Source organism: Diorhabda carinulata, chromosome 5, assembly GCF_026250575.1.
Source record: "Diorhabda carinulata isolate Delta chromosome 5, icDioCari1.1, whole genome shotgun sequence".
NCBI classification, from domain to species: Eukaryota; Metazoa; Arthropoda; class Insecta; order Coleoptera; family Chrysomelidae; genus Diorhabda; species Diorhabda carinulata.
This window is the reverse complement of record NC_079464.1, coordinates 8746897-8770913: the sequence shown is the minus strand read 5'-3', so window position 1 is coordinate 8770913 and position 24017 is coordinate 8746897. Positions and strand designations below refer to the sequence as shown.

The 24017-nt window shown below is 31.7% G+C and overlaps 1 protein-coding gene across 1 annotated transcript; it reads left to right on the top strand.

Moving 5' to 3' along the window:
- Positions 1-772: 772 nt before the first annotated feature.
- On the top strand, positions 773-24017 carry LOC130893790 (transcription factor ETV7). The gene is made up of 3 exons (XM_057800162.1): positions 773-998; positions 18205-18374; positions 21560-24017. Exons 2-3 carry the CDS (start codon positions 18257-18259, stop codon positions 21778-21780), a joined length of 339 nt encoding a protein of 112 aa, XP_057656145.1. The 5' UTR covers positions 773-998; positions 18205-18256; the 3' UTR covers positions 21781-24017.

Here is a 24017-nt window from a genome sequence, read left to right as displayed (position 1 = left end):
TTTCTGCATTGTGTCGTCTACTGATTTCGCTGATTTTTGAAAATATTTCGGGACTGCTGAATCTAATTCTGACATTAGAAATGGCCGAGGTGGCTTTACGGGCTTGATTGGGGAAGAAATTGCAATTATGAAACGAATAATAACGTAATTTTTTTTATCAGCCAGATAGAGGATAAAATTGTGGCTTTTCAACGTAGGTCTCATTTTTGCTTTAATAGTTCCAAAAAAAATCGAGAAAATGAAGAAAAATTACTAAAAATATCAACAAGAAAATGGAAAACCTTTTGCAAAATTTTTAATCATCTGGAAATTTTTGTTTAAATTAAGATATTCATACCTAATAATTTTTTCAAATTGTTCGTCTTTGTGTCTACTTTTCAAAAAAATAGCAAAAAAATTCTTAAGTACACTTTTCCGAAACAAATCAGGGATTTAGTCGTTTTAGGATTTTTTTAATGCCAAAATAGTGTGGAAATGATAGATTTCAAACTTCAAAGATCTCCTTTGTACATTAAATACGCCGAACGAAACAACAACATGAATAAAAATTGAAAATATTAATTTTTTGATTCTTTACATCCAAAAATAGAGTGGACACCAATTTACGAATTATTCTGTAAATTACATTTCAAATTGCTCACATTCGGAATCTTTTGTACGGGTTTCACTTTCATAATAGAAAAGAAAAATATTTTATTGTTTGAACCAGTATATATTGTTGAGGGTAGGAAGAAACATCCCTGCTATAAAACGTCGACATTATAAGCCGCGTGGTTATTCGAACTTCAGACGTTGTAGCGAGAAGTTGCGTACGCGCACGTTCAATTCCAAACGCTCCTTGTTTACAATAATTTTACTGACAGTTGCCACGTGCTCCCAAGTGTATGAGGTGGGTTATTGATTATTTTATAGCTCAAATTGCGCGAGTCACAAGTTATCCAGTTTAATTTAGAATAGGTACTTGTTAAAGGTGCAGAAATTTGGATTCACACATTAAGGTGAGTAAAAATTGTGATAATAAATTTACACAAGAATTACTGTTAAACACAAACAAAAACATTCTGAAATGAGAAAAAAGCAAAATAAGGGGGCTATTATATTTTTTATTTATACATATTACAATTGCTAATACAGAGTATTCAGTTAGAAACACTTAATACGGAATTTAGTAAAAGCAATACATAATAATCGATTAAAAATTGTGTGTATCTAAATAGATACAATGAAATGGAAATAACTAATTTATTTATTAGAAGACTCTTGATTTATCTTTGTAATGTCATTAAAATAATAATAATTGAGTTAGTAAGGGAACAAATATCTTTCTTTTTCTATAGTAGGATACCAGATACCTTTGTAGGTCTAAAGGGGAACTAAATCGACAAGTCAGTCACAAATTTGCGGAAATAATAATTTAATACGAAAAAAATTTTACATATTACGTCTTCCTATTATTGATGTTAACAAAAAATATAAAAAATTTTATGAGTTACCTCACTAGGACAATAACAGTTATAAATAACAATTTAATACTTATTTTGCATCGACCTGTTTCGCTTTGAAAATCGCTATTTGAAAAGTTCAAATAAACCCAAACAAAAGCCTGTTCGAAACTTAAGTAAATCAAATGAATTGACTACACAAAAAAATATAAGAAAATAGCGAATACCTGAGCGATAAGTTTTTGGAGAGTGTGTGGAATAAAAAGTCTTTTCTAAATTTGTACCTACAAAATTGAAGAATTGTTAGAATCCATTTACTTTTTTATTAACTAATACTGAAGCTTTTTGTTAGTAATTTTTTGGTAGAGGGTAAAAAACCTATAATATCACTGTACAATATACAATAATCTCATTCTATATAATTGTGGAATTCAACTATAAGTAGTGGTACCAAGAAAACTGTTTTTCAATCTTTCAAATCTTCATACAAAGGATGAATTATTTCGCTAAAGCTAACAAACTAATGTTTGTTAAAAATGTTATACATGCCATATAAACTTTACATACATATTTTATAAGTTGAATCTGGTATTTCTGAGATAAATCAACTGCAAATTAATTTTTTTTTTCAATATCCAAGTACCCAGCAATTTAATTAGAAATATTTAGGGAAAATAAACTTCGCTCATATTTGAATGATAGAGAGAAGTATTTCGTAAACTGATCGTTATCTGAAACCCTTTTCTCATCATACAATGTATTTCATTATTAATCGGTGGTAACCTTATGTCATGACTAAATCTTATGAATTTCTTTAATTATCATTTTTTAGACCTCTTTTATATGGTTTTGTTGATAAATTATCTTGTTTTAGGTCTGATTATCAAAATAGAAATCTGTTTTAAAAACGAACATCAAAATATAAAACAGTTTTCCTTTATATATGTAAAGCACTTTCCTAACGACTTTCGAATTATTCCAATAAACATGATATTAGTATAATTCATAAAGGATTTAATACATTATCCAAATATAAGTAATATTAAATGACAAATACATTGTAATGATTGTGATGCTGTCTACATAGGGCAGACATCTCAGTATTTAGAAAATAGACTAAAAGGTCATAATTACGATAAAAAAAATAAAACTGCATTACACAACAAATACACGAAAAAGAGAATTTTTCGAAATGGTTTACATACCTAAAAAAGAGAAAGCTATCAATAATAAAAAACACCTAAATAATGTAAGTAAAATTTATAGTTCAATTTTATAAATATTAATGCAACTACAAATAATTTGATAGATGGCTGCTACATATTTTTGAGATGTAAAAACTAAGAAAAAAGTAATTTTTCTTGTTAAAACAGATTTATATTTTGATTTTATTTAGATATTCATAATGTAGGTGATCTATTGGTTAGAAAAAATACGAAAATCATATTTTGATTAAGACTGAAAGGAGTCAAAACGTCAATATTATATGCTTTGAAACGAAATTTCAATTGATAGAGACGTAAAATCAAGATACTTTATCAACAAAAACAATATTCTTATATATAGATATTGAAAATTGAGTAAAGCTATGAGTCATACTGACGCAGAATACAATTTAACATATGAAATAAGATCCTACCACCTCTCTTCATAAATTTAGGTACTATAATTTCAATCGCGCTCTCGTTCACTTACGGCTTTTTGAGTAATAAATAAATCAATGCTTTTAATTCTATTTTTATATAGAATTATGATGTAATGTTTAACCTACTTTTCCTCGGTGATAAGATGCAAATCCATTTTATGGTACCATCTAATTAACTTTTTCAGGTCTCACTTTAATAATTTTGTGCATCGTTGCCATTTAGTTCTGCGTAACTATTTTCAAGATCATAGCTAGAGACGTTTTCCAATACAAAAGAAATACTGTATGTTGATCTTCTCAATGCTTTTTGAGCTACTTCCAATTTAATCGGAAAAACTGTGGTACTAACTAAAATAGGCAACATAAAATTGTACGTTTTACGAATGCGCCTATCTCCACCCAAGTCATCTGCTCTATTCAGCTCTGTATAAATATAAGCGCAGCGAAATTACTAATATAATAAAGTTTTTTATGAAAAAAAGCTTTGAATCCGATAGCTAAATAGTCAGCGGAGTTCTGCGGAAGATTCTGGACGTCTTGTCTTTTTTTTAAGAGTTAGCGTGTTGGCTATACACTCTTGAATTCTTGGTTGTCTGGACGTCTTAATGTGTGTATGTGTGTGTTTTCGATGCGTCGGGTAAACCCCTTTCAATCTTCTCCGGTAAGAAAAGATCTAATCCGAGTAGTGTTTCGTCTTCTTTACATCTATCCCCGATAGCTTACTTATTAAGTGCGGAGTTACCTTGTATGGAGGTGTCCTTTCTGGGTCTGACTCGAAAAACCTAGGATCCTGGAAGTATTTTTTGGGTTTTTTGTGGCTTTGTGGTTTTTTATACTTTTGATATTTTTTACTAACCTAATTTAACCTATCGATCCAGTTGTCTTCTCGGCCTCCCGGGTTTCTTATAATCCTCTCTGATGAATCTGATGAATTCCCTTCATTCCACTTCCTCGAGTAGCTTTTCTGCCCTCTTGTCCATGAGGTCCAATACTTTTTGTGTTTCTCTGTTTCTTGTTGTCCAGTGGACATTTAATGCTTGTCTCAGCGTTTTGTTGGGCCTGTATTTTTGATCGGTTCGATTTGCATGTGTCCACATGCAACCAAGTCTTACGTCATAATTGATAATATTATACTCCTAATAAATGTTGTGTTTTCGTCTTCAGCTAGCTTTTTCTACCGGTCAATCCGCATAGTTTTGCTCTCGTTTGTCTCACTTTTTCACGTGTTAACTGAAAGTGAGACGTGGATCTAACATAACGCCTAGGTATTTGGCCTTTTTTGTCGACTGGATTTCTTCGTCGTGGATTTTTATGTTCCAGTTGGGTCGGTGGCTTGTCTTTTCTCGCTTTTGACTTCTATTTTCCTTGTTTTATACTATCCGTCTACCTCGCAGTGTTTTGAAGCCTCGTTGCTATTACGATATCGACCGAATATAACGCAGTCATGGTATTCTCCATTTACGTGTAATACTCAAAGTTTTTCACTGGGATTTTCTTTATTGACGAAAAATAATGAACTTTCCTGTAGGTTTTATATGGTTCTTAGTGTATCCTTAAGTAAAATTTGAAAAATCTCTTAAAATTGTTTAATTTGATTCAACTGTTAGTTAGTTATCATCTTCTATGATACTTTTATCTCTTGCTATAGGTTCAGATATAATATTGAAACCGAGTACATTATTACATTTTTTGGTCCTTCGAAAACGTTTAAATACATTTTACGTCATTACCAAACAGCTGAAATAAAAATATCCGGACATATCATCAACGCAATTGAATATAATTTTATAAACAAAACAGGAATTTTGTATTTAAATGAATGGAACGGAAAAATGATAATGGCAATTGAAAATCGGTGATAATATGTTTCCTTTTCCTGTCCTATTGCTTTTATATGGACAAGGATACGGATATCCTGTTCTAACGACGTCCTTTACAATAAATACATACATACACATACATTTTGACGGTACCTATAAAAAAATTAAATTCTCCTGTATTTCGATATTATCGCTCGCGGTATCGACGCAGGATTTTACCTGTATTTCATTTTTAGTGATAACACACAGGAAGTGATAAACAGATTCTTTACTTTCATTGGGTGAGTGAAACCAATATATAAAAAAATACAGTTCGTCTTAATTATTTCGTCAAAGATTTTCACTATTGATCTTAGTTTTGATTTTCAAGAAGTTTATAATATTATGATTTTTATTTTATTATCATAATTTTTTTTGTTATAAAATTCTAATTACGAATGGTTACGAAGTATCAAACCTGTCTGGTACTCGAAGTTTGTTGTTTTGTTATTGTTTTGTTGTTTGTTATTGTATAAATACGATGATATATTGAAAAATTTTTAGCCTAATGTTGATCCACACAAAATGTCAAAATATTTTACATACATCCTCATAAATCATTGTAGATATTACACGTAATTTGTTGATTTATAAGTACATTAACGTCGTGTCTTAGATGGATACACACCACACCAAACCTACCCCTTAAAAATATACACCCCTTAACCATGTATACCAACTTGATCTTCCTACAACATCTACATCTCATGGGGCCGTCAGTTTTCTTTGCTGTTGCCTCGAACTATTTTTTTAGGTTTAATGGAAGTGTCCTCCAAATTTTTCTTTTTCTTCAGAGAACGAGCCATGAGCTTTGCTCCTTATTTCTTCTTTTTCAACAATCTCTTTGAGAGTGGCTTCGGATTCTTGAAGAAACCAACACATTAGAAATGATCTTAACAGTGTGGATCTCTTCCTATTCGAAAACCTGCCAATCTTCACGGATTAGCGTACCCTCTAATAGGTAGTCCCTCTTCTATCTTTCTGTTTACTATTTTTTTAGGTTTAATGAAAGTGTCCGTCTATTCTTTCTTTTTCTTCAGCGAGGAACGAGCCATGGGCTTTGCTGCTTATATCTTCATTTTCAACTGTCTCATTGGGTGTGGTTTCGCATTCTAGGCAGACATATTAGGATTAGGAATGATCTAAAAATGTGGATCTCTTCCTACTCGAGATCCTACCAATCTTCACGAATTAGCATACCCTTTGATAGGTAGACCCCCTACTAACTTTCAGTTTTTTAAGTTGAAATTATATTTAGTAGCAGGCAAATTAAATTCTTGCTTGGAAGCAAAATCAAAACTTTAGATTGGCCGTTTTATATTTCCATTATTATTATTTTTTTTTGGTACATAAGCAGAATAAGGATAAAATATAAATAAAACTTGAATTGAATAGAAAAATCCCGTCTCGATCTCGGTAGTTTTGAAGCAGTCTCGGTAATTAAGTAAATTTTGTTTTTTATTATAAATTTTTAGGGTTTTATATACACTACTGGCCACAAGTTTTTGCCTACCGGCTTGTTTATTATTCTTCATTTCTGAATTATTTCTTCGGTGATTATGATTATAGTTTAGTCCCAGTTAGCCCTGAGAGAAGCAAGAACGTGCTCTGATTTATAGTTTTTGAACCAAGACATCTTTTTGCGAAGTTCGCATACGAATTTTTTGGTTCAGGCAAATTCAGACATCTAAGTTTTAAATTGGGTAAAACCAAGGAACTTTTGGTCGAAACTCGTGCAAGTCTTCATAGTCTGGAAAAGTAACTGTGACCGGGGACTACAACGTGAAAAAATATGCATCCATCAGGACTTTTGGCGATAGAAAACGTTCAGAGCGCCTTGAAAAACGTGATCAACGTTGAGATCAATGCAAATAGGGATCTGCCTTTGAGTTCTTCTACAGTGAAAAGGAGATTGAGAGAATTTGGCCTTTTTGAAAGGATGGCAGACGTCAAAATAAAATTAAGAAGTTGCAGTGGGACGTATGAAGAATGGGAGAGAGTTTGATAGAGTGATGAGTTGAAGTTTTTGAGTCTAAGAGATGAACGTTTATGTGCAGGTCAAAGGATGAACGTCTGGTAGATCTATGTGTAATCCCGACTGTAAAACACAGCCGAGGAGGTGATGGTTTTGGAAGAAGGGCGACTGGAAATTGAAGGGATTTTGAAGAAAATATAGTACGTTCAGATCAGCTCCTGATCGGCAGAAAATTAACTTCCAGCATGACAACTATCCCAAGAATTCCTCGAAGCTGCGCAAATAGTATTTGAAATAATTGTAAAGGAAGATTGTAATGAAAGTAATTATTTGGTCATCAATCTCAACGCGATTGAGTTGTTGTGGCAAAAATTGACCAGGGAAGTAAGCAAGCAGTGTCCTACTTCCACTTCTCCTCTTTGGAATATCCTGAAAAACGATTGTAACCAAATAGACGACTTTATACTTATCTATATATGTTCTTTAGAATATAACAATAAATGGATCGTATTAGTTTTTACTTGTTGTGTGTCACGAAAACTATAAGGTGGGCAAAATCTTTTGATCGTTAGTGTATAGCTGATTTTTTTAAAGAGGAGTTTTTTTTTATAAAAAACTTAGATTTTCATGAAGAAAATTTTAACTAGGCACGAATCGAGACCCTCAGGATCAGGTCTCTCGGTATATAGTTTGGCCTAAACAATTTTTTCCAACGTAATTTTGTACAATGAGGGGCTATAAATTTTTGAACTTTTATAATCGATCAAGCGTCTTATTTTCGTACTGATCGATAATCAAAAATTATATGATTGCTCAATTTACTTAAATTACTCCTTAACATCATAAAATAAACGCTCTGGCTATTTTTAGTTAATTTGGATCGCCTTGGATCCATAAATTTCGCGTTTAATAAACTTTGTGGCAGATGCACTAACACTTCCGTTAACTGGTGTATGGTTTATCTTCGAAAAAAAAAGGTAGAAATTACTCAATTTCCTTTCGGTATCAAAGAATGAAGAATATGGTTTTTTACTCACAATATTACATACTTTCCATGTTCATAATTTATAGTATAATATTAACAATATAAGAAACAATTTTAGATACATTTCCAAACTTCTCTTATAACAAACACGGTTCTTTATAGATAATTATTAGTATAGAATTATTTTCAACATTAGTTTCAATTGAAATATAATATTTGGTGCTGGACTATCCAAAAGAGATTTCTGTTATTAATTAAAATTAACTTAGACTCAACTACGTGCCTTGAAGAAATTGAATATAAAATGGTCTAAAAAGTGAAATTTATATACGAAAACTTAACGTTTTGCTTCAGAACTTTTTGTGAATCAAAAAAATTGAAAGAAAGCAGGGGAGAATCACATCTCAGTATCCAAATAGATCTTTTTCGAGTGACGCGCAGTGATGTGATCCCAACTTTAATTCACAAGAGTTTGGTGGAAACATTGGGGGAATCAGCAGTATCATATTTAATGGAATAGACGGTTGTGTACGAACGAACATACTGGTGAAGCACTTACAACTATTTCCACACAAAAATGTTTACGGAGTTCATCTCGTATTGCAAGATCAGTGTCAAACTATCTGACGAATAGTGTAATTTCATATTATACATAATATACTTACTTTCGAACTGAACATGAAATAATTATCTGCATGATAGGCTCTATGTTGATAGAACTAGAGAAGACAATTGCAGTCATCTTTTAACGCAGTTGGTAAAGAAAAGACAAAGAAAGTTTTCTTGCAAAACTATTAACAATAGATGAGTGTTGGATCCATCACTATGGTGTAGACATCAAAATTCAAACTCAGAATAGAAACAATGAGGTTAATCACCGCCGAAAAAAATTCAATATGAAACCTTTCTTGGGAAAGGTCATGCTAACCTATTTTGGAGAAATTTTAACAATGCCAATAAAAGGTAGCCTAGGTTACAGGTGCCTGTGTTTCAAAATTACTAAAGGCTAAATAAAAACGGTAGGGTAAGCTGCGACAGTAATTACTTGCACCAGGATATCACACCCAGTTATAAGTGTGTTGTTGTAGGATTGTAGCATACCAAAGTATACTTTTTCAATAGATATTCCCAGCTTTCGAATAATTAATAGATAATTTTTATAAACTTCAGTTATAATTACAATCTAACCAAAGTAGGAGCAGGAGTATATAGCCTTTTAAGGTATACTTATAGTAAAATCATGAAAATTTCTACGTTTGGCTTTTCGGATACGATCTTTTTAACTAAAATAATGTATATAATATAATGTATATTAATACCTTTTTGAAATCTACGTAAAATTTTAGTATACTTTTGTCTAAAAACATTTTCCGAAAAATGAATACTTTTTGAGATATTAATTTTTTTGAAAAAATTTTGACCGTTGCTGACCCTTATAAATTATTTTTTTTACGAGGATACCCTAAAAGATATGAAAATAGTTTTTGTTTGGTTGCTTTCAGCAAGGCCAGACTTATATGAATCTATGCAGAAAAATGTTTCATTTTATACAGGATGTGTATAAAAAGTGTTCAAAATTTAACTTCATAAATATCAAATTTCTTTATTTTTTTAATAGAACCATCTGGTTTTTTCTATTTTAATGCATTCAGGGGTAAAAAATAAAGCAAATTCATGTATACTTTTCTATACCTAAACCTTACCGTTATCCAGATTTTAAATGTTTTCTTTAAATTTGTAAATTTTTAGAGATGCAGGTGTGGTCTAAATTTTATTTTGTCCCGTTGATACAAGCACTAAGAAACAAAAAAAATATTTTTCTTATCTTGTCAAGGTCTGTAAAAAAAATTAAATTAAATTGTATTTACTAATCCTATTCCAACTTTTAGTGGTTTCCGAGATATATGAGGTTTTAAATTAATATTGTATTTTTAATATTTTATGTATACTTTTAGTAGGCTTTGTAGTAAATGACACTCATTTAACTGTCATTAGTCAATTGTTGATACTTTCGAAAATCGTTAAAATGGCTCGTTCTCAATTTAATAACGAATAACTAAAATTTAGACCACACCTGCATCTCTAAAAATTTACATCCCTACCCAATATTCCGATATTGATGCTTCAGGCCAGAAAATATACTTTTCCTAATTCTCTTACGCAATTACTTTATTTTATTACTCTATATATTTCTGAAATAGACTATAAATATCCATTTTTGTTTGGAGATTTTAGTGCTTATTTCAATTAAGTATTGTGATTAAATAGACTGTGTTAAACTTAATAGAATATTAGGAAAAAAAATTTGTATTTCAATATTCTTTCAATTTCTTGAGAACTTGAGTAGATCATAATAAACTTTAATATCTTCCTGTTTAACAAGTTCTTCTTTCATAAATAAACTTTATCCGTACCTTATTTATTTACTTATAATTTCCCATAAAACATTTTTGATCGATTTCAAATATGATAAATGATTTGTTTACTGATACGATTGTCATATATAAAACTTTATATAAGTTCATAAAAGTCAAAACAAAAATTTTAACAGGCTAATTATGGTCCGATTATTAAACAGCCGACGACAAAGACTAAAAGCCCATTGCTCCTAACAACAGGATATCTATCTGTCAACTAGGGTCTAAATTTTCATCCCTTATTATTGATATAAGGACAGGAAGGGGTGTTTCCTTAGACAGCGTGCTATTTCCGTCAGCTCTGTCGAAATCCGGCCATAATTTTGTTTTTCTATTTTGAGGAAACAAGCACGTGAATTAAGGCCTTTTGGCCGTACTCAAATTTCGCTTGTTGAGGGTAGTTAACTATACTATAAAAGGCGCCTTATAATAAATGCCCTTTTTCCTTTTTAGGTGTTAAAAAATGCCGACATCCGCTTTAAGGTTGTTTGTTAGGGGTTTCGATATGTTACAAATTTTAGAACAAATGTAAGGTTATTGTCATTAACAAAAATGATATAAATTTGAGGTTGGCAATTAAGTACTTTCACTTTTTAATCATAGAGAGCGTTGATTTATTTTTGAATAACTTATGTTAGTGTTTATCCCGTGATAGTGGTCACATTGGCGTAACTTTAGAAGCAAGTAATGCGTGTCTTTCATTAAAGCTATTAGTTGTGGGTTAATTTTAAATGGAGTGCAGAAACTTTTTCGACATATTTTACGCTGTTGCGGGTCACAAAGAAATATGTGAAGTTTATGGTGCTGATTGCTTAACAGAGCGCACGTCCCAAAATTGATATAAAACCAATCCAAATCATAATTGAAGAGGACCGTTCGAGAGGTTGCGAAATGGACTTCTACTTCTTCAAGAAACCTTATCCATTTTGTATCGGATTCGAAAGGGGAACCAAAGCAATATGTGCTACAGGAACATATTTTTTACATTTCTTTTCTGTACTTAATTTGTTATTACATCACACAAATGAAGAAATATTACTGAAAAAGCAAAATTTCACTAATAACAACAATGTGTCACCTTCCACTAAAGAAGAATTGCTATCCTTGGTTGTAATTTTGATCCTCTCGGCTGCCAAGAAAGCAACCATCTATCGGCCGGGCATATGTTTGATACCACAACTACTGTTTCACTTCACAAAACCTACATGAATTGTGATAGATTTCAGTTTTTGCTGAATTGTTGGTTTTATTCAAGAAAAACAAGCCAGGAAAGGAAAATGAATGATCCTTTTACACCTGCTCGTGAGATATGGGAAATTTTCTTTGAAATTTGCAGATAATCATATACACCCTCATCTATCTTACCTGGCCATTGACGAAAAACTCCTAGGATTTCGTGGACGATACCCATTCCAATAAGAACGGCTCTCGGTCATATCTCGGGAACCGTTTATAGTACAGCTTCGGGAAAACAAATTCTAACAAAAGTGACCTCGATAAAAACCTGGAAGTTGTATGTCCACCGCCAGAGGGCGTCATTAAATACCAAAAATTATAAAATGAATAATTTACAAATTTTGCCTAATCAAGATGCATTTAAACCATGATTATCGTATTCCTCAAGAAATTGAGCGTATATTTGAGTCTACAAGTTTTAGTCTATCTCTTCAAATAAGAGGTGGGAGGAAGCGGGAACTTTATTATGAAAAAACACCTGTGAGTCCAGTTCTACCTAACCTATCTAGGTAAACTTAGTCTTTTTGAAGAGAGCTTCTTTCTACCAATGTAAGAGTTATAATTTCGAAACCCCTTTCGTGATACGCGATAGATTTGACTCGTCGCCTTGCTGATGAGAAGATTAGCGGCCCCAATTTTGATGCGAAATACCCGCCAAGAAAATGCTATAATTTTGAATATTCAAAACGATTCAAAAAATAAAATTCCTCAGGAAAAGAAGCGCAAAACGTGTTTTTACTGCCCCAGTCAAAAAAGAAGGATGACAAAAACTTTTTGCGGATAATGTGAACATCCGATCTACGGGAAGCACCGCGGAGACATTTGCAAAAAATACAGCGTTGATAAATAAGAATTTGAATTATATTTTGTTTTATCATTTTCTAATAAAGAGTTTCTACCACTTCATATGAGTTTTTCTGGAAAGATTTTTCATAAAGTTTACGTTCCGTAATGACATGACGAAGTAAGTCCCGTTATCTAGGGTTAAAGTACACCCTTTCAAGCTTCATTTTTAACTATGATGGGAATATCATGAAAATACTTGGCACTAGAAACATTCTTTTCTTGAACTATTAGAAAACAAAAAAAATCTATACTGAAATTAACGATCCTGTAAAACGATAAGTACCCACAAGAACAACGCTATTAAAATAGAACCGCATAAATCAAAACTTCGAAATCATTCACTTTTGACATCTCCAAAAAGCTTTTTTATCGCATAGTTCATCTAGGAAGCCAAGACATGTTGTATCATCCATCCCTAAAATTAATGGAAAAGAGGTAAAGCAGCTGTAAAGACAGATTAAACTGTAACAGAACAGCTGGCGATATTTTACAACCGCTATGTGCGATCCTCGATAATGTTTCTTCCTGTCGAGGGTGTGCTAAAACAGTTATTGTCGATAAGGACGTGTGTTTATACAATGCAGGACAGTCTTAAGACACATTTACTTTCTTTTATTTAAAGGCATCGCAAATTTGATATTTAAACAATTTTGGAGGTTCACAACTTGATTTCAAACAATGAAACATCAATTTCTACAGGACCTGTCATCTGTTAAGATTCTAATAAAAAAAAGGGATTAGATACATAAAATTGAATGTTATGGAGCTATAAAGGTACGAAAATGCCACATTTTAAAAAATAAAATAAATAAATCCTATAATAATAATTTTTTTCGATAGAACGATCAGTATAATCAGATATTTCACGACTAAATGCTTCAATATTGGTTTCCAGTGCGTCAATCGTTGCTGGTTCATCCCTGTAGACATTAGCCTTAACATGACCCTAAAAGAAATAGTCCAAAGGCGTTAAATCACACGATCTAGGCCGCCAATTGACGGGCCCCAAACGTAAGATGAACTGTTCACCGAAGACGGCTCTCAATTTGGCCATTGTTTCGCGTGCCGTGTGTTATGTGGCACCGTCTTATTAAAACCACATGTCAGGCATGTTAAATTCTTCTATTTTGGGCAAAAGAAATCGTCAATCATCACACAGTAACAATGACGTTTCGGCCATCGTCGCTTTTGAAGAAGTAAGGCCCTAAATGATTCCACCGACCCATAATCCACACCAAACAGTGACTTTTTCGGGATGCATTGGTAGCTCTTGCATTGCTTCTGGCTGTCGCAGAACACAATCTCCCTCCAACTTTGCCAGCGCCCATTCACTAAATGTTAGACGTTGTGGAAGAGTGTATGGCTTCAATTCTTGCATCAGCCGTATCTTATGAGGTTTTACACCCAAATCCTTTCGCAAAATTTTCCACGTAGTGGACCTAATTGCTGCGAACGGCGGCCAATCGACATTTCACGGTCATCAGTAACACTTGCGGATACAGCCGCAATATTTTCTTCGATCCTCACTGTACATTTGCGTGTGAGTAGTTTAATGTCCGATAGGATAAACTGGGTTCGAAACTTAGTTAAGCTTCCGAATAGTTCCCTCAGTATGCCGACCAAACTGCCCATAAATTGGAAGAAGTGCGCGATGCACTCTCTTAACCGAGCATGAATTTTGATAGTAAAATTCAATAATTTACAAGCGTTCATCGTTTATAGACCAAACTGAACAAGTTTGACAATGACACAAGACACCATTCACGCGTGATCTGTCAAAAACAGTGTTGCCAAAAAAATACCAGCAAAAAAATCACTCAATTTTTATCAAAGAATAAATAAAATAATGTACGTATAGGTAATGGGAAAAATTTCAAACATTGTTTTATCTAAGATTGACAATGATATATTGAAGTGGATGCGGCTCTGTATACTAACGACGTTCTTTTATATCCATATGCTTCTTGTCTAAATAAAAGATATAAGCCCGTTTACGCAAAATGCTTTTTACTATAAACAAAGAAATGGTGCTCTTTGTGGTGTTTTCATCTAAATACACAAAAACGGAGGTTTTCAATTTATGACAGAATGCATTTTGATAAAAGACTGGTTTTCTGAAGTATGTTTATTTTAAGATAATATGAAACTTCCTGACATTTGGTATTCACTCTTCCAGTAACTGCATGTAGTCAGTTGAAAATAAACAATTTTCTCAAAACTTTAACTCCTTAAACCTTTATGTTGTTTTGCCACCATAATCGAATCAATTTTAGATGCGTTGTAATAATTCCGTTTATTTAAACCAGCTGATATGAATCTTAAAATATTATTGAATAGAAACAGCTACTTTTTAACGATAACTTACTTATCCGCTTCTACCAAAGGTGTTTGTGATTTGTGTCAAAAAGCCTTTTCGAAAACTATAACGTGAGTCAACGTAGATCACCTATAATCTGAAGCGGGTCCTAACCCATAACGAGATTTAGCTCGAAACGTTGCACACTGGAGCAAAAAGGTCCTATACCTGGCAATAAATCAGGAATAAATATATGTCAAAGTTGATTATTATTATTAATAGGATTTGTACTACCACAAATAAAATAAAATTCAAAAAGACATTATCGTAAGATATAAATATTCTTTTCTAGTTATTTATTTACGTGATTACATATCCATACAAAAAAGATACAGCTATTACATTTCATCATCTTCAGAATCAAAAGAGTTATTCTTATCATCGCTTTCACTGTCATTAGAGTGGTCAATAATGTCGAATATTAATCTCCAGTTCTACCCTTATCCAAAAACTTAATCATGATTATTCCATGGCAATCCCAAAAAACTGGAGCAAGAACTTTTCCAGCAGATTTTTACACACGAAACTTCTTAGATTTTGGAGAACCAGAGTGTCGCCATTCCATCGATTGTTGGTTTGTTTCTGGATCGTAGAAATGTACCCAAGTCTCATCCATAGTAATAATTCGGCTTGAGAAGTCTACATCGTTTTCAAATCGAGCACAGATCGAACGCGATGCTTCTACCCTTGGACGCTTTTGGTCAACATTCAAACATTTGGGGATCCATTTCGACATGATTTTGATATGGAAATTTCCATTTGGGAAACACCGAATGACTGATCTTGTTACCCAACTTTTATAAGAAAATTTTTATTTCATGTGAATTTTTTTCAAATAGTTATTGAAAAAAAATACATATTCATTATTCACCGAGACGGTAGCAGCACCCAGTGTTTCTTTGTTCATTGTTAAGAGATAATAAGGCATTATAAACATGCATTCACAACGTTCATTAAGAACTTCCTCAGTTTATGTTAAGGGAAAAATTAACAAAAGACGGTTGCGGACGTCGTACATTTCCTGAGATTGTCTTTGAAAAAATTACATCGTGCTTGAGACACCGCCAATTTTCTACGCGTCTAACAACCACTGCTATTACAAGGAAACATTAATTAATAATTGTTTGTCTGTACCTCAATGGTTCTTTAAGATTGATAATAAACAATAAATATCGAATTTATTGCTTTCCAAGGTTACAACTATGGTACGAATTGTACAAGAAATTGTAGGTTCAATCACATTTTTAGAAGCCCTTATTTCACTTTTATCAATCAAACTTTTCGATTGCTGAGATTGAGCTATCCCATTTCAAAATGTCACTAATCTGATATGCATACATCTACTCTAAATCTATACAAAATATACTATACGCAACAGGTTTCCCAGACTATCAAAAGAAACTCAATGGGGCACTATTTGATTTGATGATAATTAAAGATTTTGTAGTTTTGGTAACGATTACCGTAGGAGACTGCATAGACTTCCTAGCAAGCGATAAGCTCGGTATAAAAGTGACAAAACAGTAAACACTGATAGAGAAATTGATCTGGTTTGGGTTGGTATTAAGTTGGAAGCTCGTAAGGAATTGGTTGTGATTCGGGAAGGTCTTTGTAGAAAAAGTTGCATGATAACTTATGCCCTCACGAGCTGGAGTAGTACAGAATTATCTCAAAGTAGTAGAAATTGCTACTCTAACTTGACCTGAGGACTACCTTACTTACTCCTCCTAGTAGCTTATTTGAGCTACTAATTGTTACCGCTCTCAATATATATCATTCCAACCCTCCAAGCGAGCTACAATTATTCGAAACACGGTCATATTTTTTACAGTTTCAAATCTTAGCTTGCTAAGCTGAACAGGAAAGTAAAAGTATTAATGATGATTAACAGTTCGACTTTCAGGAGCCCAATGAAGGTTCACAATCCCATAAATATAGGAATAAAACAATCATGATTCTTCCATTGCATGAACTGGGTCTTTATGTCGGGAACATAAGTTAAAAACCTTTATAAATCACGTGTTTTCATCCATTCAATTAGTTCAAGATCATTTTTAATAGCAAACAAAGCATCAGTAGAAAAATTTTTGCGGTTTCTTGCTTTTCAAACTCGACTAATCTGACACATACTTTATGCATAGCATCAACTTTTCAATAATTGCGCCTTAGCGGCCATGTAATGAGATCTCATAACATACACGTGCGTTTTGAGAAGAAAACTTAAACTTCTTGGTTTAATTAAATTAAAAGCAAATTTTTATCTGTGACAGACTTTATTTGGTCTATTTACACAAATTTAGTCAATTAAAAAATATAAAAACTTTTAGCATTAGCGAGATATATTTAGAATTGAAAGGGTGATGCCCCTAAATGAAGGCAGCACATTATACAATTTCTTTAATGATAGGACACGTTTTCTTAAGTAGCATGCTATGAAAATAAATGCCATGTCACACAAAATATGATTGTATCCGAACATTTTCTCAACTTTATCTACGAATATGTATGATAGTAGTGAAAGTGATGAAATTATGAGAACTCCACCGAAGACTTTAGAAAAAGCTGAAGCTTCCACACATAATTTGTTACCGCTAAAATCCAAAGAGAGGTAAGAAATTACCTATCAAAAATTTAAGGATTGGCGACACAAACATAACGTTAAATCCTTTTCGGAGAATGCTTCTTTTATTTCTTAATTACTGAAATGAAAAATGCATAAAACAGGTTGTGGGGATAAACACAATTGGTAATACACCATGTAAACTTGCTGGAAATCTTGAGCTGTCGAAACCAAAGCAATATACCGGCCAATGTTTCGGGAGATCATCGGCCACTATGTAAGTTGATGCAGGAGGTGACATGCTATCATTAAAACAAGTTGGTGGCTGGCAATCTTCGGTTATTTAAATCAATCTCTTAAAAATAAAAAAGACAACGCATTACGAATATCGGAGGCAATTACCAATTATCAATCTTCGTCTTCTGATGTACCGAGCAGAACTACAATTATGAATAACCGTTCATCATCATTAAATAATAAGGCGCAATCGATTTACAATAATTGTTCAATTGTTATTGTTTATTATAATAAAGTTGTTATAAAATTGCGGTGTTTTTTATTTAATGGAATAAAATGAATGGGCGTAGAAAAGTTTAGTACATTACACGAGTTGTAAGCCCATTACGCACTCATGAAATTTTTAACTTCGTGCGTAATGGTTTACTTACAACTCTTATTACGTAATATACTATAAACGTGTATGCGTAAAAAATTCACTGCCATTTAAATAAATGTTTAAATTGGATTTTTTCGCAAGTTTCACTTGAAATTTTACAACAACGTTTGACTCGTACTAAAAACAACACAATTTTCGGTTTCAAGTTTCAGACAGATCTCTTCGATTCCGCCCCTTAAAGTACTAAATATCATTTTTCTATTGCAGGTGTTAAAAAAGTAACATCTTCAAAATAGGCTACTACGATAAGGATCTTAAAATGACTCTACAAGCTGCAGAATCACCTGTCAGATATGGTATACCTCTAGAATGGGAACGAGTTTCTTATTACAGGAACGAACTTTCACATACGTACGATGAAGATGAACTACCCAGAGGTGAGTTTAAAAAAAGTCTACCATAAAATATTACATAATTTATTACATGTTTCCCTGGGGAAATAGGATACACATTTAGTTCTTTAGTTGTAATCTCTACAAAATACATGAACAGATCTAGTCCACTGTCAGAACCCGTCCTACAGTCCGACAAACTTTATCTCAATGAATTTTTTCGTAAGTGCTGCTTTTTCGAGCTAGAAATTTCGAAACATGTCGAATTCACGAGTTGTTTAGAAATAAGTATGTGCTTAAATGCAATGCATTAGGTAGCCAATATGACCAGCCATTCTAAAAAAAATTGTTCGACAAAATAACTGCTGCATTGATCTTGTCCGACGCCTCGAATATGACGAATATAAGGGAGTAATTTTTGCGATACAAATATAGTTTAGTTCGTGCCAATTGTTTAGTAATTTTATATATAATAAAATTCTCATAGTGTCCGACAAATTCCCTGCTGCGTTTTGGTGGTCGACAGTTTAAATATGACGATTTCGAGTGGTTTTGTTTTGCGATGAATATATGCTCAATTTTAATTTCGAAACATGTCAAATTCACGAGTTGTTTAGTAATAAGTATGTGCTTAAATTTAAAGTATTCGGTAGCTATTATGACAAGCAATTCTAAAAAAAATTGTCCGACAAAATAACTGCTACTTTGATCTTGTGCTACGCCTCGAATATGACGAATATAAGGGAGTAATTTTTGCAATACAAATATAATTTATTTCGTGCCAATTTTTTAGTGATTTTATATATAATAAAATTCTCATAGTGTCCGACAAATATCCTGCCGCGTTTTTGGAGGACAACAATTTAAATATGACGATTTCGAATGGTTTTGTTTTGCGATGAATATATGCTCAATTTTAATTTTTTTTTACTTTAAAATTGGGAATGGAGCATGTTCTTTAACCTTCCATTAGGCGCGCGGGTATTTCTAACGTATTTGGTGGCGTTGTATCTAGCAGATACATATATCAAATAAATTTTTTTTGTTATTATTATTTTTAATATATTAATACAGTAAATTTTATATGAATACTTCTTTTCTCCTCTTTTAATTTAACATTTTTGCAAGTAAAAAAAAATAATTATTTTATATGTACAATGTGTAAAATTTTAATTAGGTTATCGACAGAACTAGGCTTAAAGTTACATTATTTATTCAAAATATTTTACAAACTTATAAAATTAATCGGAGTAATCACCCTCTTCAATTTCTTTATTATAACATTTATTACAAATAATATTTGTATGAAGTTTTATACATAAATGAATTCCACATTTTTTACAACAATATGCAGACACTGACGTTTTCTTATTTTCCACATAGCATGGTTCGCATCGCTTTCTTTTACTTGGTCCAGGTGTTGCCTCTTGAACTTCTTGTTGTGCTTCCAAGGTTTTGTAATTGTTGAGCAAATCTTTGGTTTGTCGTGGAAGACTTTTTATTTTGGCGCTCACTTTTAGTTGTTCGTCTAGCAAGGCTAGTCCTATTTTTTTCAAATATTCTCTTTTTGTGACAAACGTATTTTTGTTTCCAAGAAATATCACCCGCGAGTTGATTCCAGCTACGTTCAGTAAATGGTAAAAAATTACCATAGGCCACCTCTTAGTTGATCTAGCAACATTATAAGTAGCGCAAAGCTTGTCGACCACATCAACGCCGGATTTTGTTTAACTAACGTTTCATTTTTTGTATATCCAAATAAACAAATAAACACTTAAAAACAATAAAATAGCAGATACAGCAGATACAAATCCGGCGGTCGAACGGGTTTAGGATGGCCAGGGGTTGTAAAAGTGAAATCAGCCGATTGTACTTCTAGGAAAGGCTTTGAGATACATCTGCCGAGAACTACTGCAAATCTCCATTTTTTAGAGCTATTCCATAAATAAATATTTAGCAAAAAGTTAGCCATGTATCTCGTAGATACACGCGCGACTAATGGAAGGTTAATATTTTCCGACAAACTTTCTGCTGCAAAATGCTTAAAAATGTCAAAAAAGAGTTTTCTAATTCCAATTGAAACTGTATGTACTTTTTGCATAAAAACCCTAATAGAAAAGTTGTTTAAAATTAAAATTCCTATTTATATTCAAATCTTTGTTTGAAATTCCCTCTTCATGGTTACAGAACCTACTTCAGACTTATTCAGCAATCATGATCGAATACCTCCCAGTATAAATCCCGCCTAAAATTAGTTTACTGCAGTGAAAACGTGTATCAATCAATTCAGTTTAACTTTTTACGTTTTTTATTACAAAACAAATGGAGTGTTCTATTTGTAAATCTTCATGCGATAGTCCTGGTTATCAAGAAAAAAGAGAAGAAGTATTATAAAAAAAATTTCCAAAGAAATATGAGTATTATATAAAAATTATTTAGAGCATCGAAAATACTTTGGTCATGGATTCAGCAATCTTGATTTACCGAAAGAATGGGAACACGAGTTTATTATTATATTAATTTATAGTAAAAAATAGGTATTTATGCAAAAAGTGTAAAAGTAATATTTTTTTCGCGAGTAGGATTGCAAATTGCAATTGCAAAAAAATTACTTTACTCACGAGTTTCATACAAAAATTTGCTTGCGTCCGTAGACTTGAAAAAATTCGACAAAACTTTTATCAATTTTTATTTTATAATAGTAATATTAAAAGTACAACTGTGAGCATTATTAATTTGAAGTAAAGAAGAAGTTACATTACTATTAGTACTTGAATTGGCAATATTTAACGAGTTCAAAGAAATAACATCGTTTATAGTTGTATTAGTACTTATTGTATTGTTGGTAGGATCGTGACTGTGTTGGATTTCCACCCATGGTTTTTCCCGCAAAAAATACAGCTAAATTATCAGATAAAAGACACTTATCCCGTTCCAATTTCCATATCAAGTTTGCTATTATTGGCTATCAAACACAACCGAAATAACAACTTGCTCTAATTTTGACAGGATTTAATTGACAAATGAATGCCTATTAACTTAAACACTGCAATCCTTTCAGTAAAATGACAGTAAATTCAAACATTACATGGAATTTTTTAAGAAATACATTCTCGAAGATGTATGCTATACTTTTTAAAAATTTAGAAATTATGTCCATATTGTACCTGAAATAATATCTAAAGACATAAATATTTTAAAAAACTAATTATATATTGTTTTGGTTCTAGATCCCAGACAATGGACACGAGAAAACGTTGCAGAATGGTTAAGACACGTGATGTCAGTACACAATCTCCCAGAAATACCACCCTCAAGATTCCTAATGAACGGAAAAGCTCTTTGCCTGATGTCACCCAGTATGTTCCTCAGCAGAGTTCCTTTAGGTGGTAAATTACTATACAAAGATTTCCAGTTAAGATTATGCGCAGCTCTGTATTCGAGAAGTTAAATTGGTTGCTACGTGGATTTATTTATTATTATTTTAAGAAGAATTTTTATACTTTAATAACATTGGAGAGTGTAACAATAGTTTGGCATTACTTAGACCCAAATGCATTTTCTGATTTATTACGAAACCTGTACTAGTCCAGGCTACCAAGGTTAAAATGAGGTTTAACCTCCGGTTTCCATGAATCTGCATCGATTTGCATGAAAATTCGGAATTAAGCTTGACTTATGGGTGAAAACTACCCCTTATTGCAAAAAATCAATAAAATCATAAATATAAGCATTTAATGAGTAGAAAAATAGGTTTGAATAAAAGTTGTTTAATGCTTCAATATATTATTTATGATTTTTATAACCTACTTGATGTATTTCATCCATTATAAAGCACCCCCGGTTAATATAAAATTTTAAAAAATATTATTTAATTACTTTATGGTACCTTACTTATATTAAATTGACTCTTTTGTTTGTGTTTAACTCAAATAATTTGCGACCCAAATGTTCAACCATCATAAATCATTCCTTATTTCGAAAAAAATTGAAAAAAAAATATTTATAGACGTATTGGTTCTTTTTGATGATTTATTTATTCAAATAAAAATCTTTTCATCTGTTTTGACTTGAATATTTTGTATTTATAATTTTCAATCCCTATAAATCATCCCCTATTTCGGAAAAAATTGAAAAAAAAATATTTACTGACGTACTTATACAATTTTTTAATTTATTTATTTCAAATTGACATTTTTTTATCTCCTAACTTGAATTTTATGTAATTAGAATTTTTAACCCCTATAAATCATCCCTTATAACAAAAAAATGAAAAAATTATGCACAATATTTATATACTTCCAAAATCTACCTGCTCCAAAATTTAAAAGTAAGGTGTATTTCGTTTTTTGGACATATCTCCGATAATTTTCAAGCAAATTAATTGATCAAAACGTAGATTTATGGAGAATTTTATAACCCATAAGTTTATAAACGTTTCAAATTTCTTTAGCACTCATATTTTTTAAAAGGCAAACGTTTAAAAGGTTCGAAAATTGTATCAGCCAGATGTTGAGGTACGATTTGTAAGGTCATATCTCAGTTATTTTAGAAGTTAGAAAAAATTTAATAAAGCAAAATATTTGTTACAAAAAATTTTAACTTTTTGTTCTGTATCGATTTTATGTATATCTAATAGTTTTTCAGAAATTTTGAAAAAACGATGAAATTTTTAACAATTTCGAAAATAATTTTTCGACTTTAAACATAATTTTGTTTGAAATCAAGCATTCTAAATCGTTCAAACTTCCAGAAATCATTATTAGTACGTAAATAAAGTAAATCATCACTTTATATTTTTATTACCATTTAGGGAGGTAAGGTTGAAATTGAGGTTTTATTCTACAAAAAGAATATAAATTTATTTGATTTCGGCCATAACTTCCTTAGTTCTTATACTAAAGAGTTATACTGTTATATTAACTCTCATTTTGAAGCTTTTTAAAAGTAGTTTGAAAAATATATGCAATTACGTCGAAAAGTTTACCGTCTTTCCGTTACTCGACGTTGAATTTTTAAAAAATTTTCATTCAAAAAATTTCAACCTTTAATAAATGATAACTCAGTTTGTATTATGCCTAAAGCAAATTTAAAAAAAAATAATTTCTTTGTTTTTTATAAACTTCATTTTTGTTTCTTACACTTTTTCTGGTAAAATCAAAAGTATTCGAGTCATTCATGAAAAATATTTTTTTTGACTGAAAATCCCAAGTTTTCAATCGTGATTAACTAAAAATCTATTGATTTTTCAAAAAAAAAGCTTAGAACATTTTTTTTTGAAAAGTTGGTCAATTTCCGCGGTTATTTTCAACATAACAATTTTCACTCCCTAGTTGGGGTGGAACACACCCCTAAAATCGAAGCAGATTCATGGAAATCGAAGGTAAAAACCTATGTATCCTGGACAATATGTATCTTGAACACAAACATACAAATGATTTCTCTACGTTGTGAGTCTGGACATAAGGACTTGTTCATTGGACATCTTCTAGGTCCTGATTTTGTATAATATCAGAAAAGATTTAATTTTATGTTCATCTACCTCAGTATTAAAACTGTTGTTTTATGAAAATGATGTAAAATATGACTGACTTCTATGTAATAAGTGTAATAATTTGTATATTTTGTTTGGCCTAGTCATGTATATATATATATATATAAAACTGAAAATATATTGATTTAAAAAAC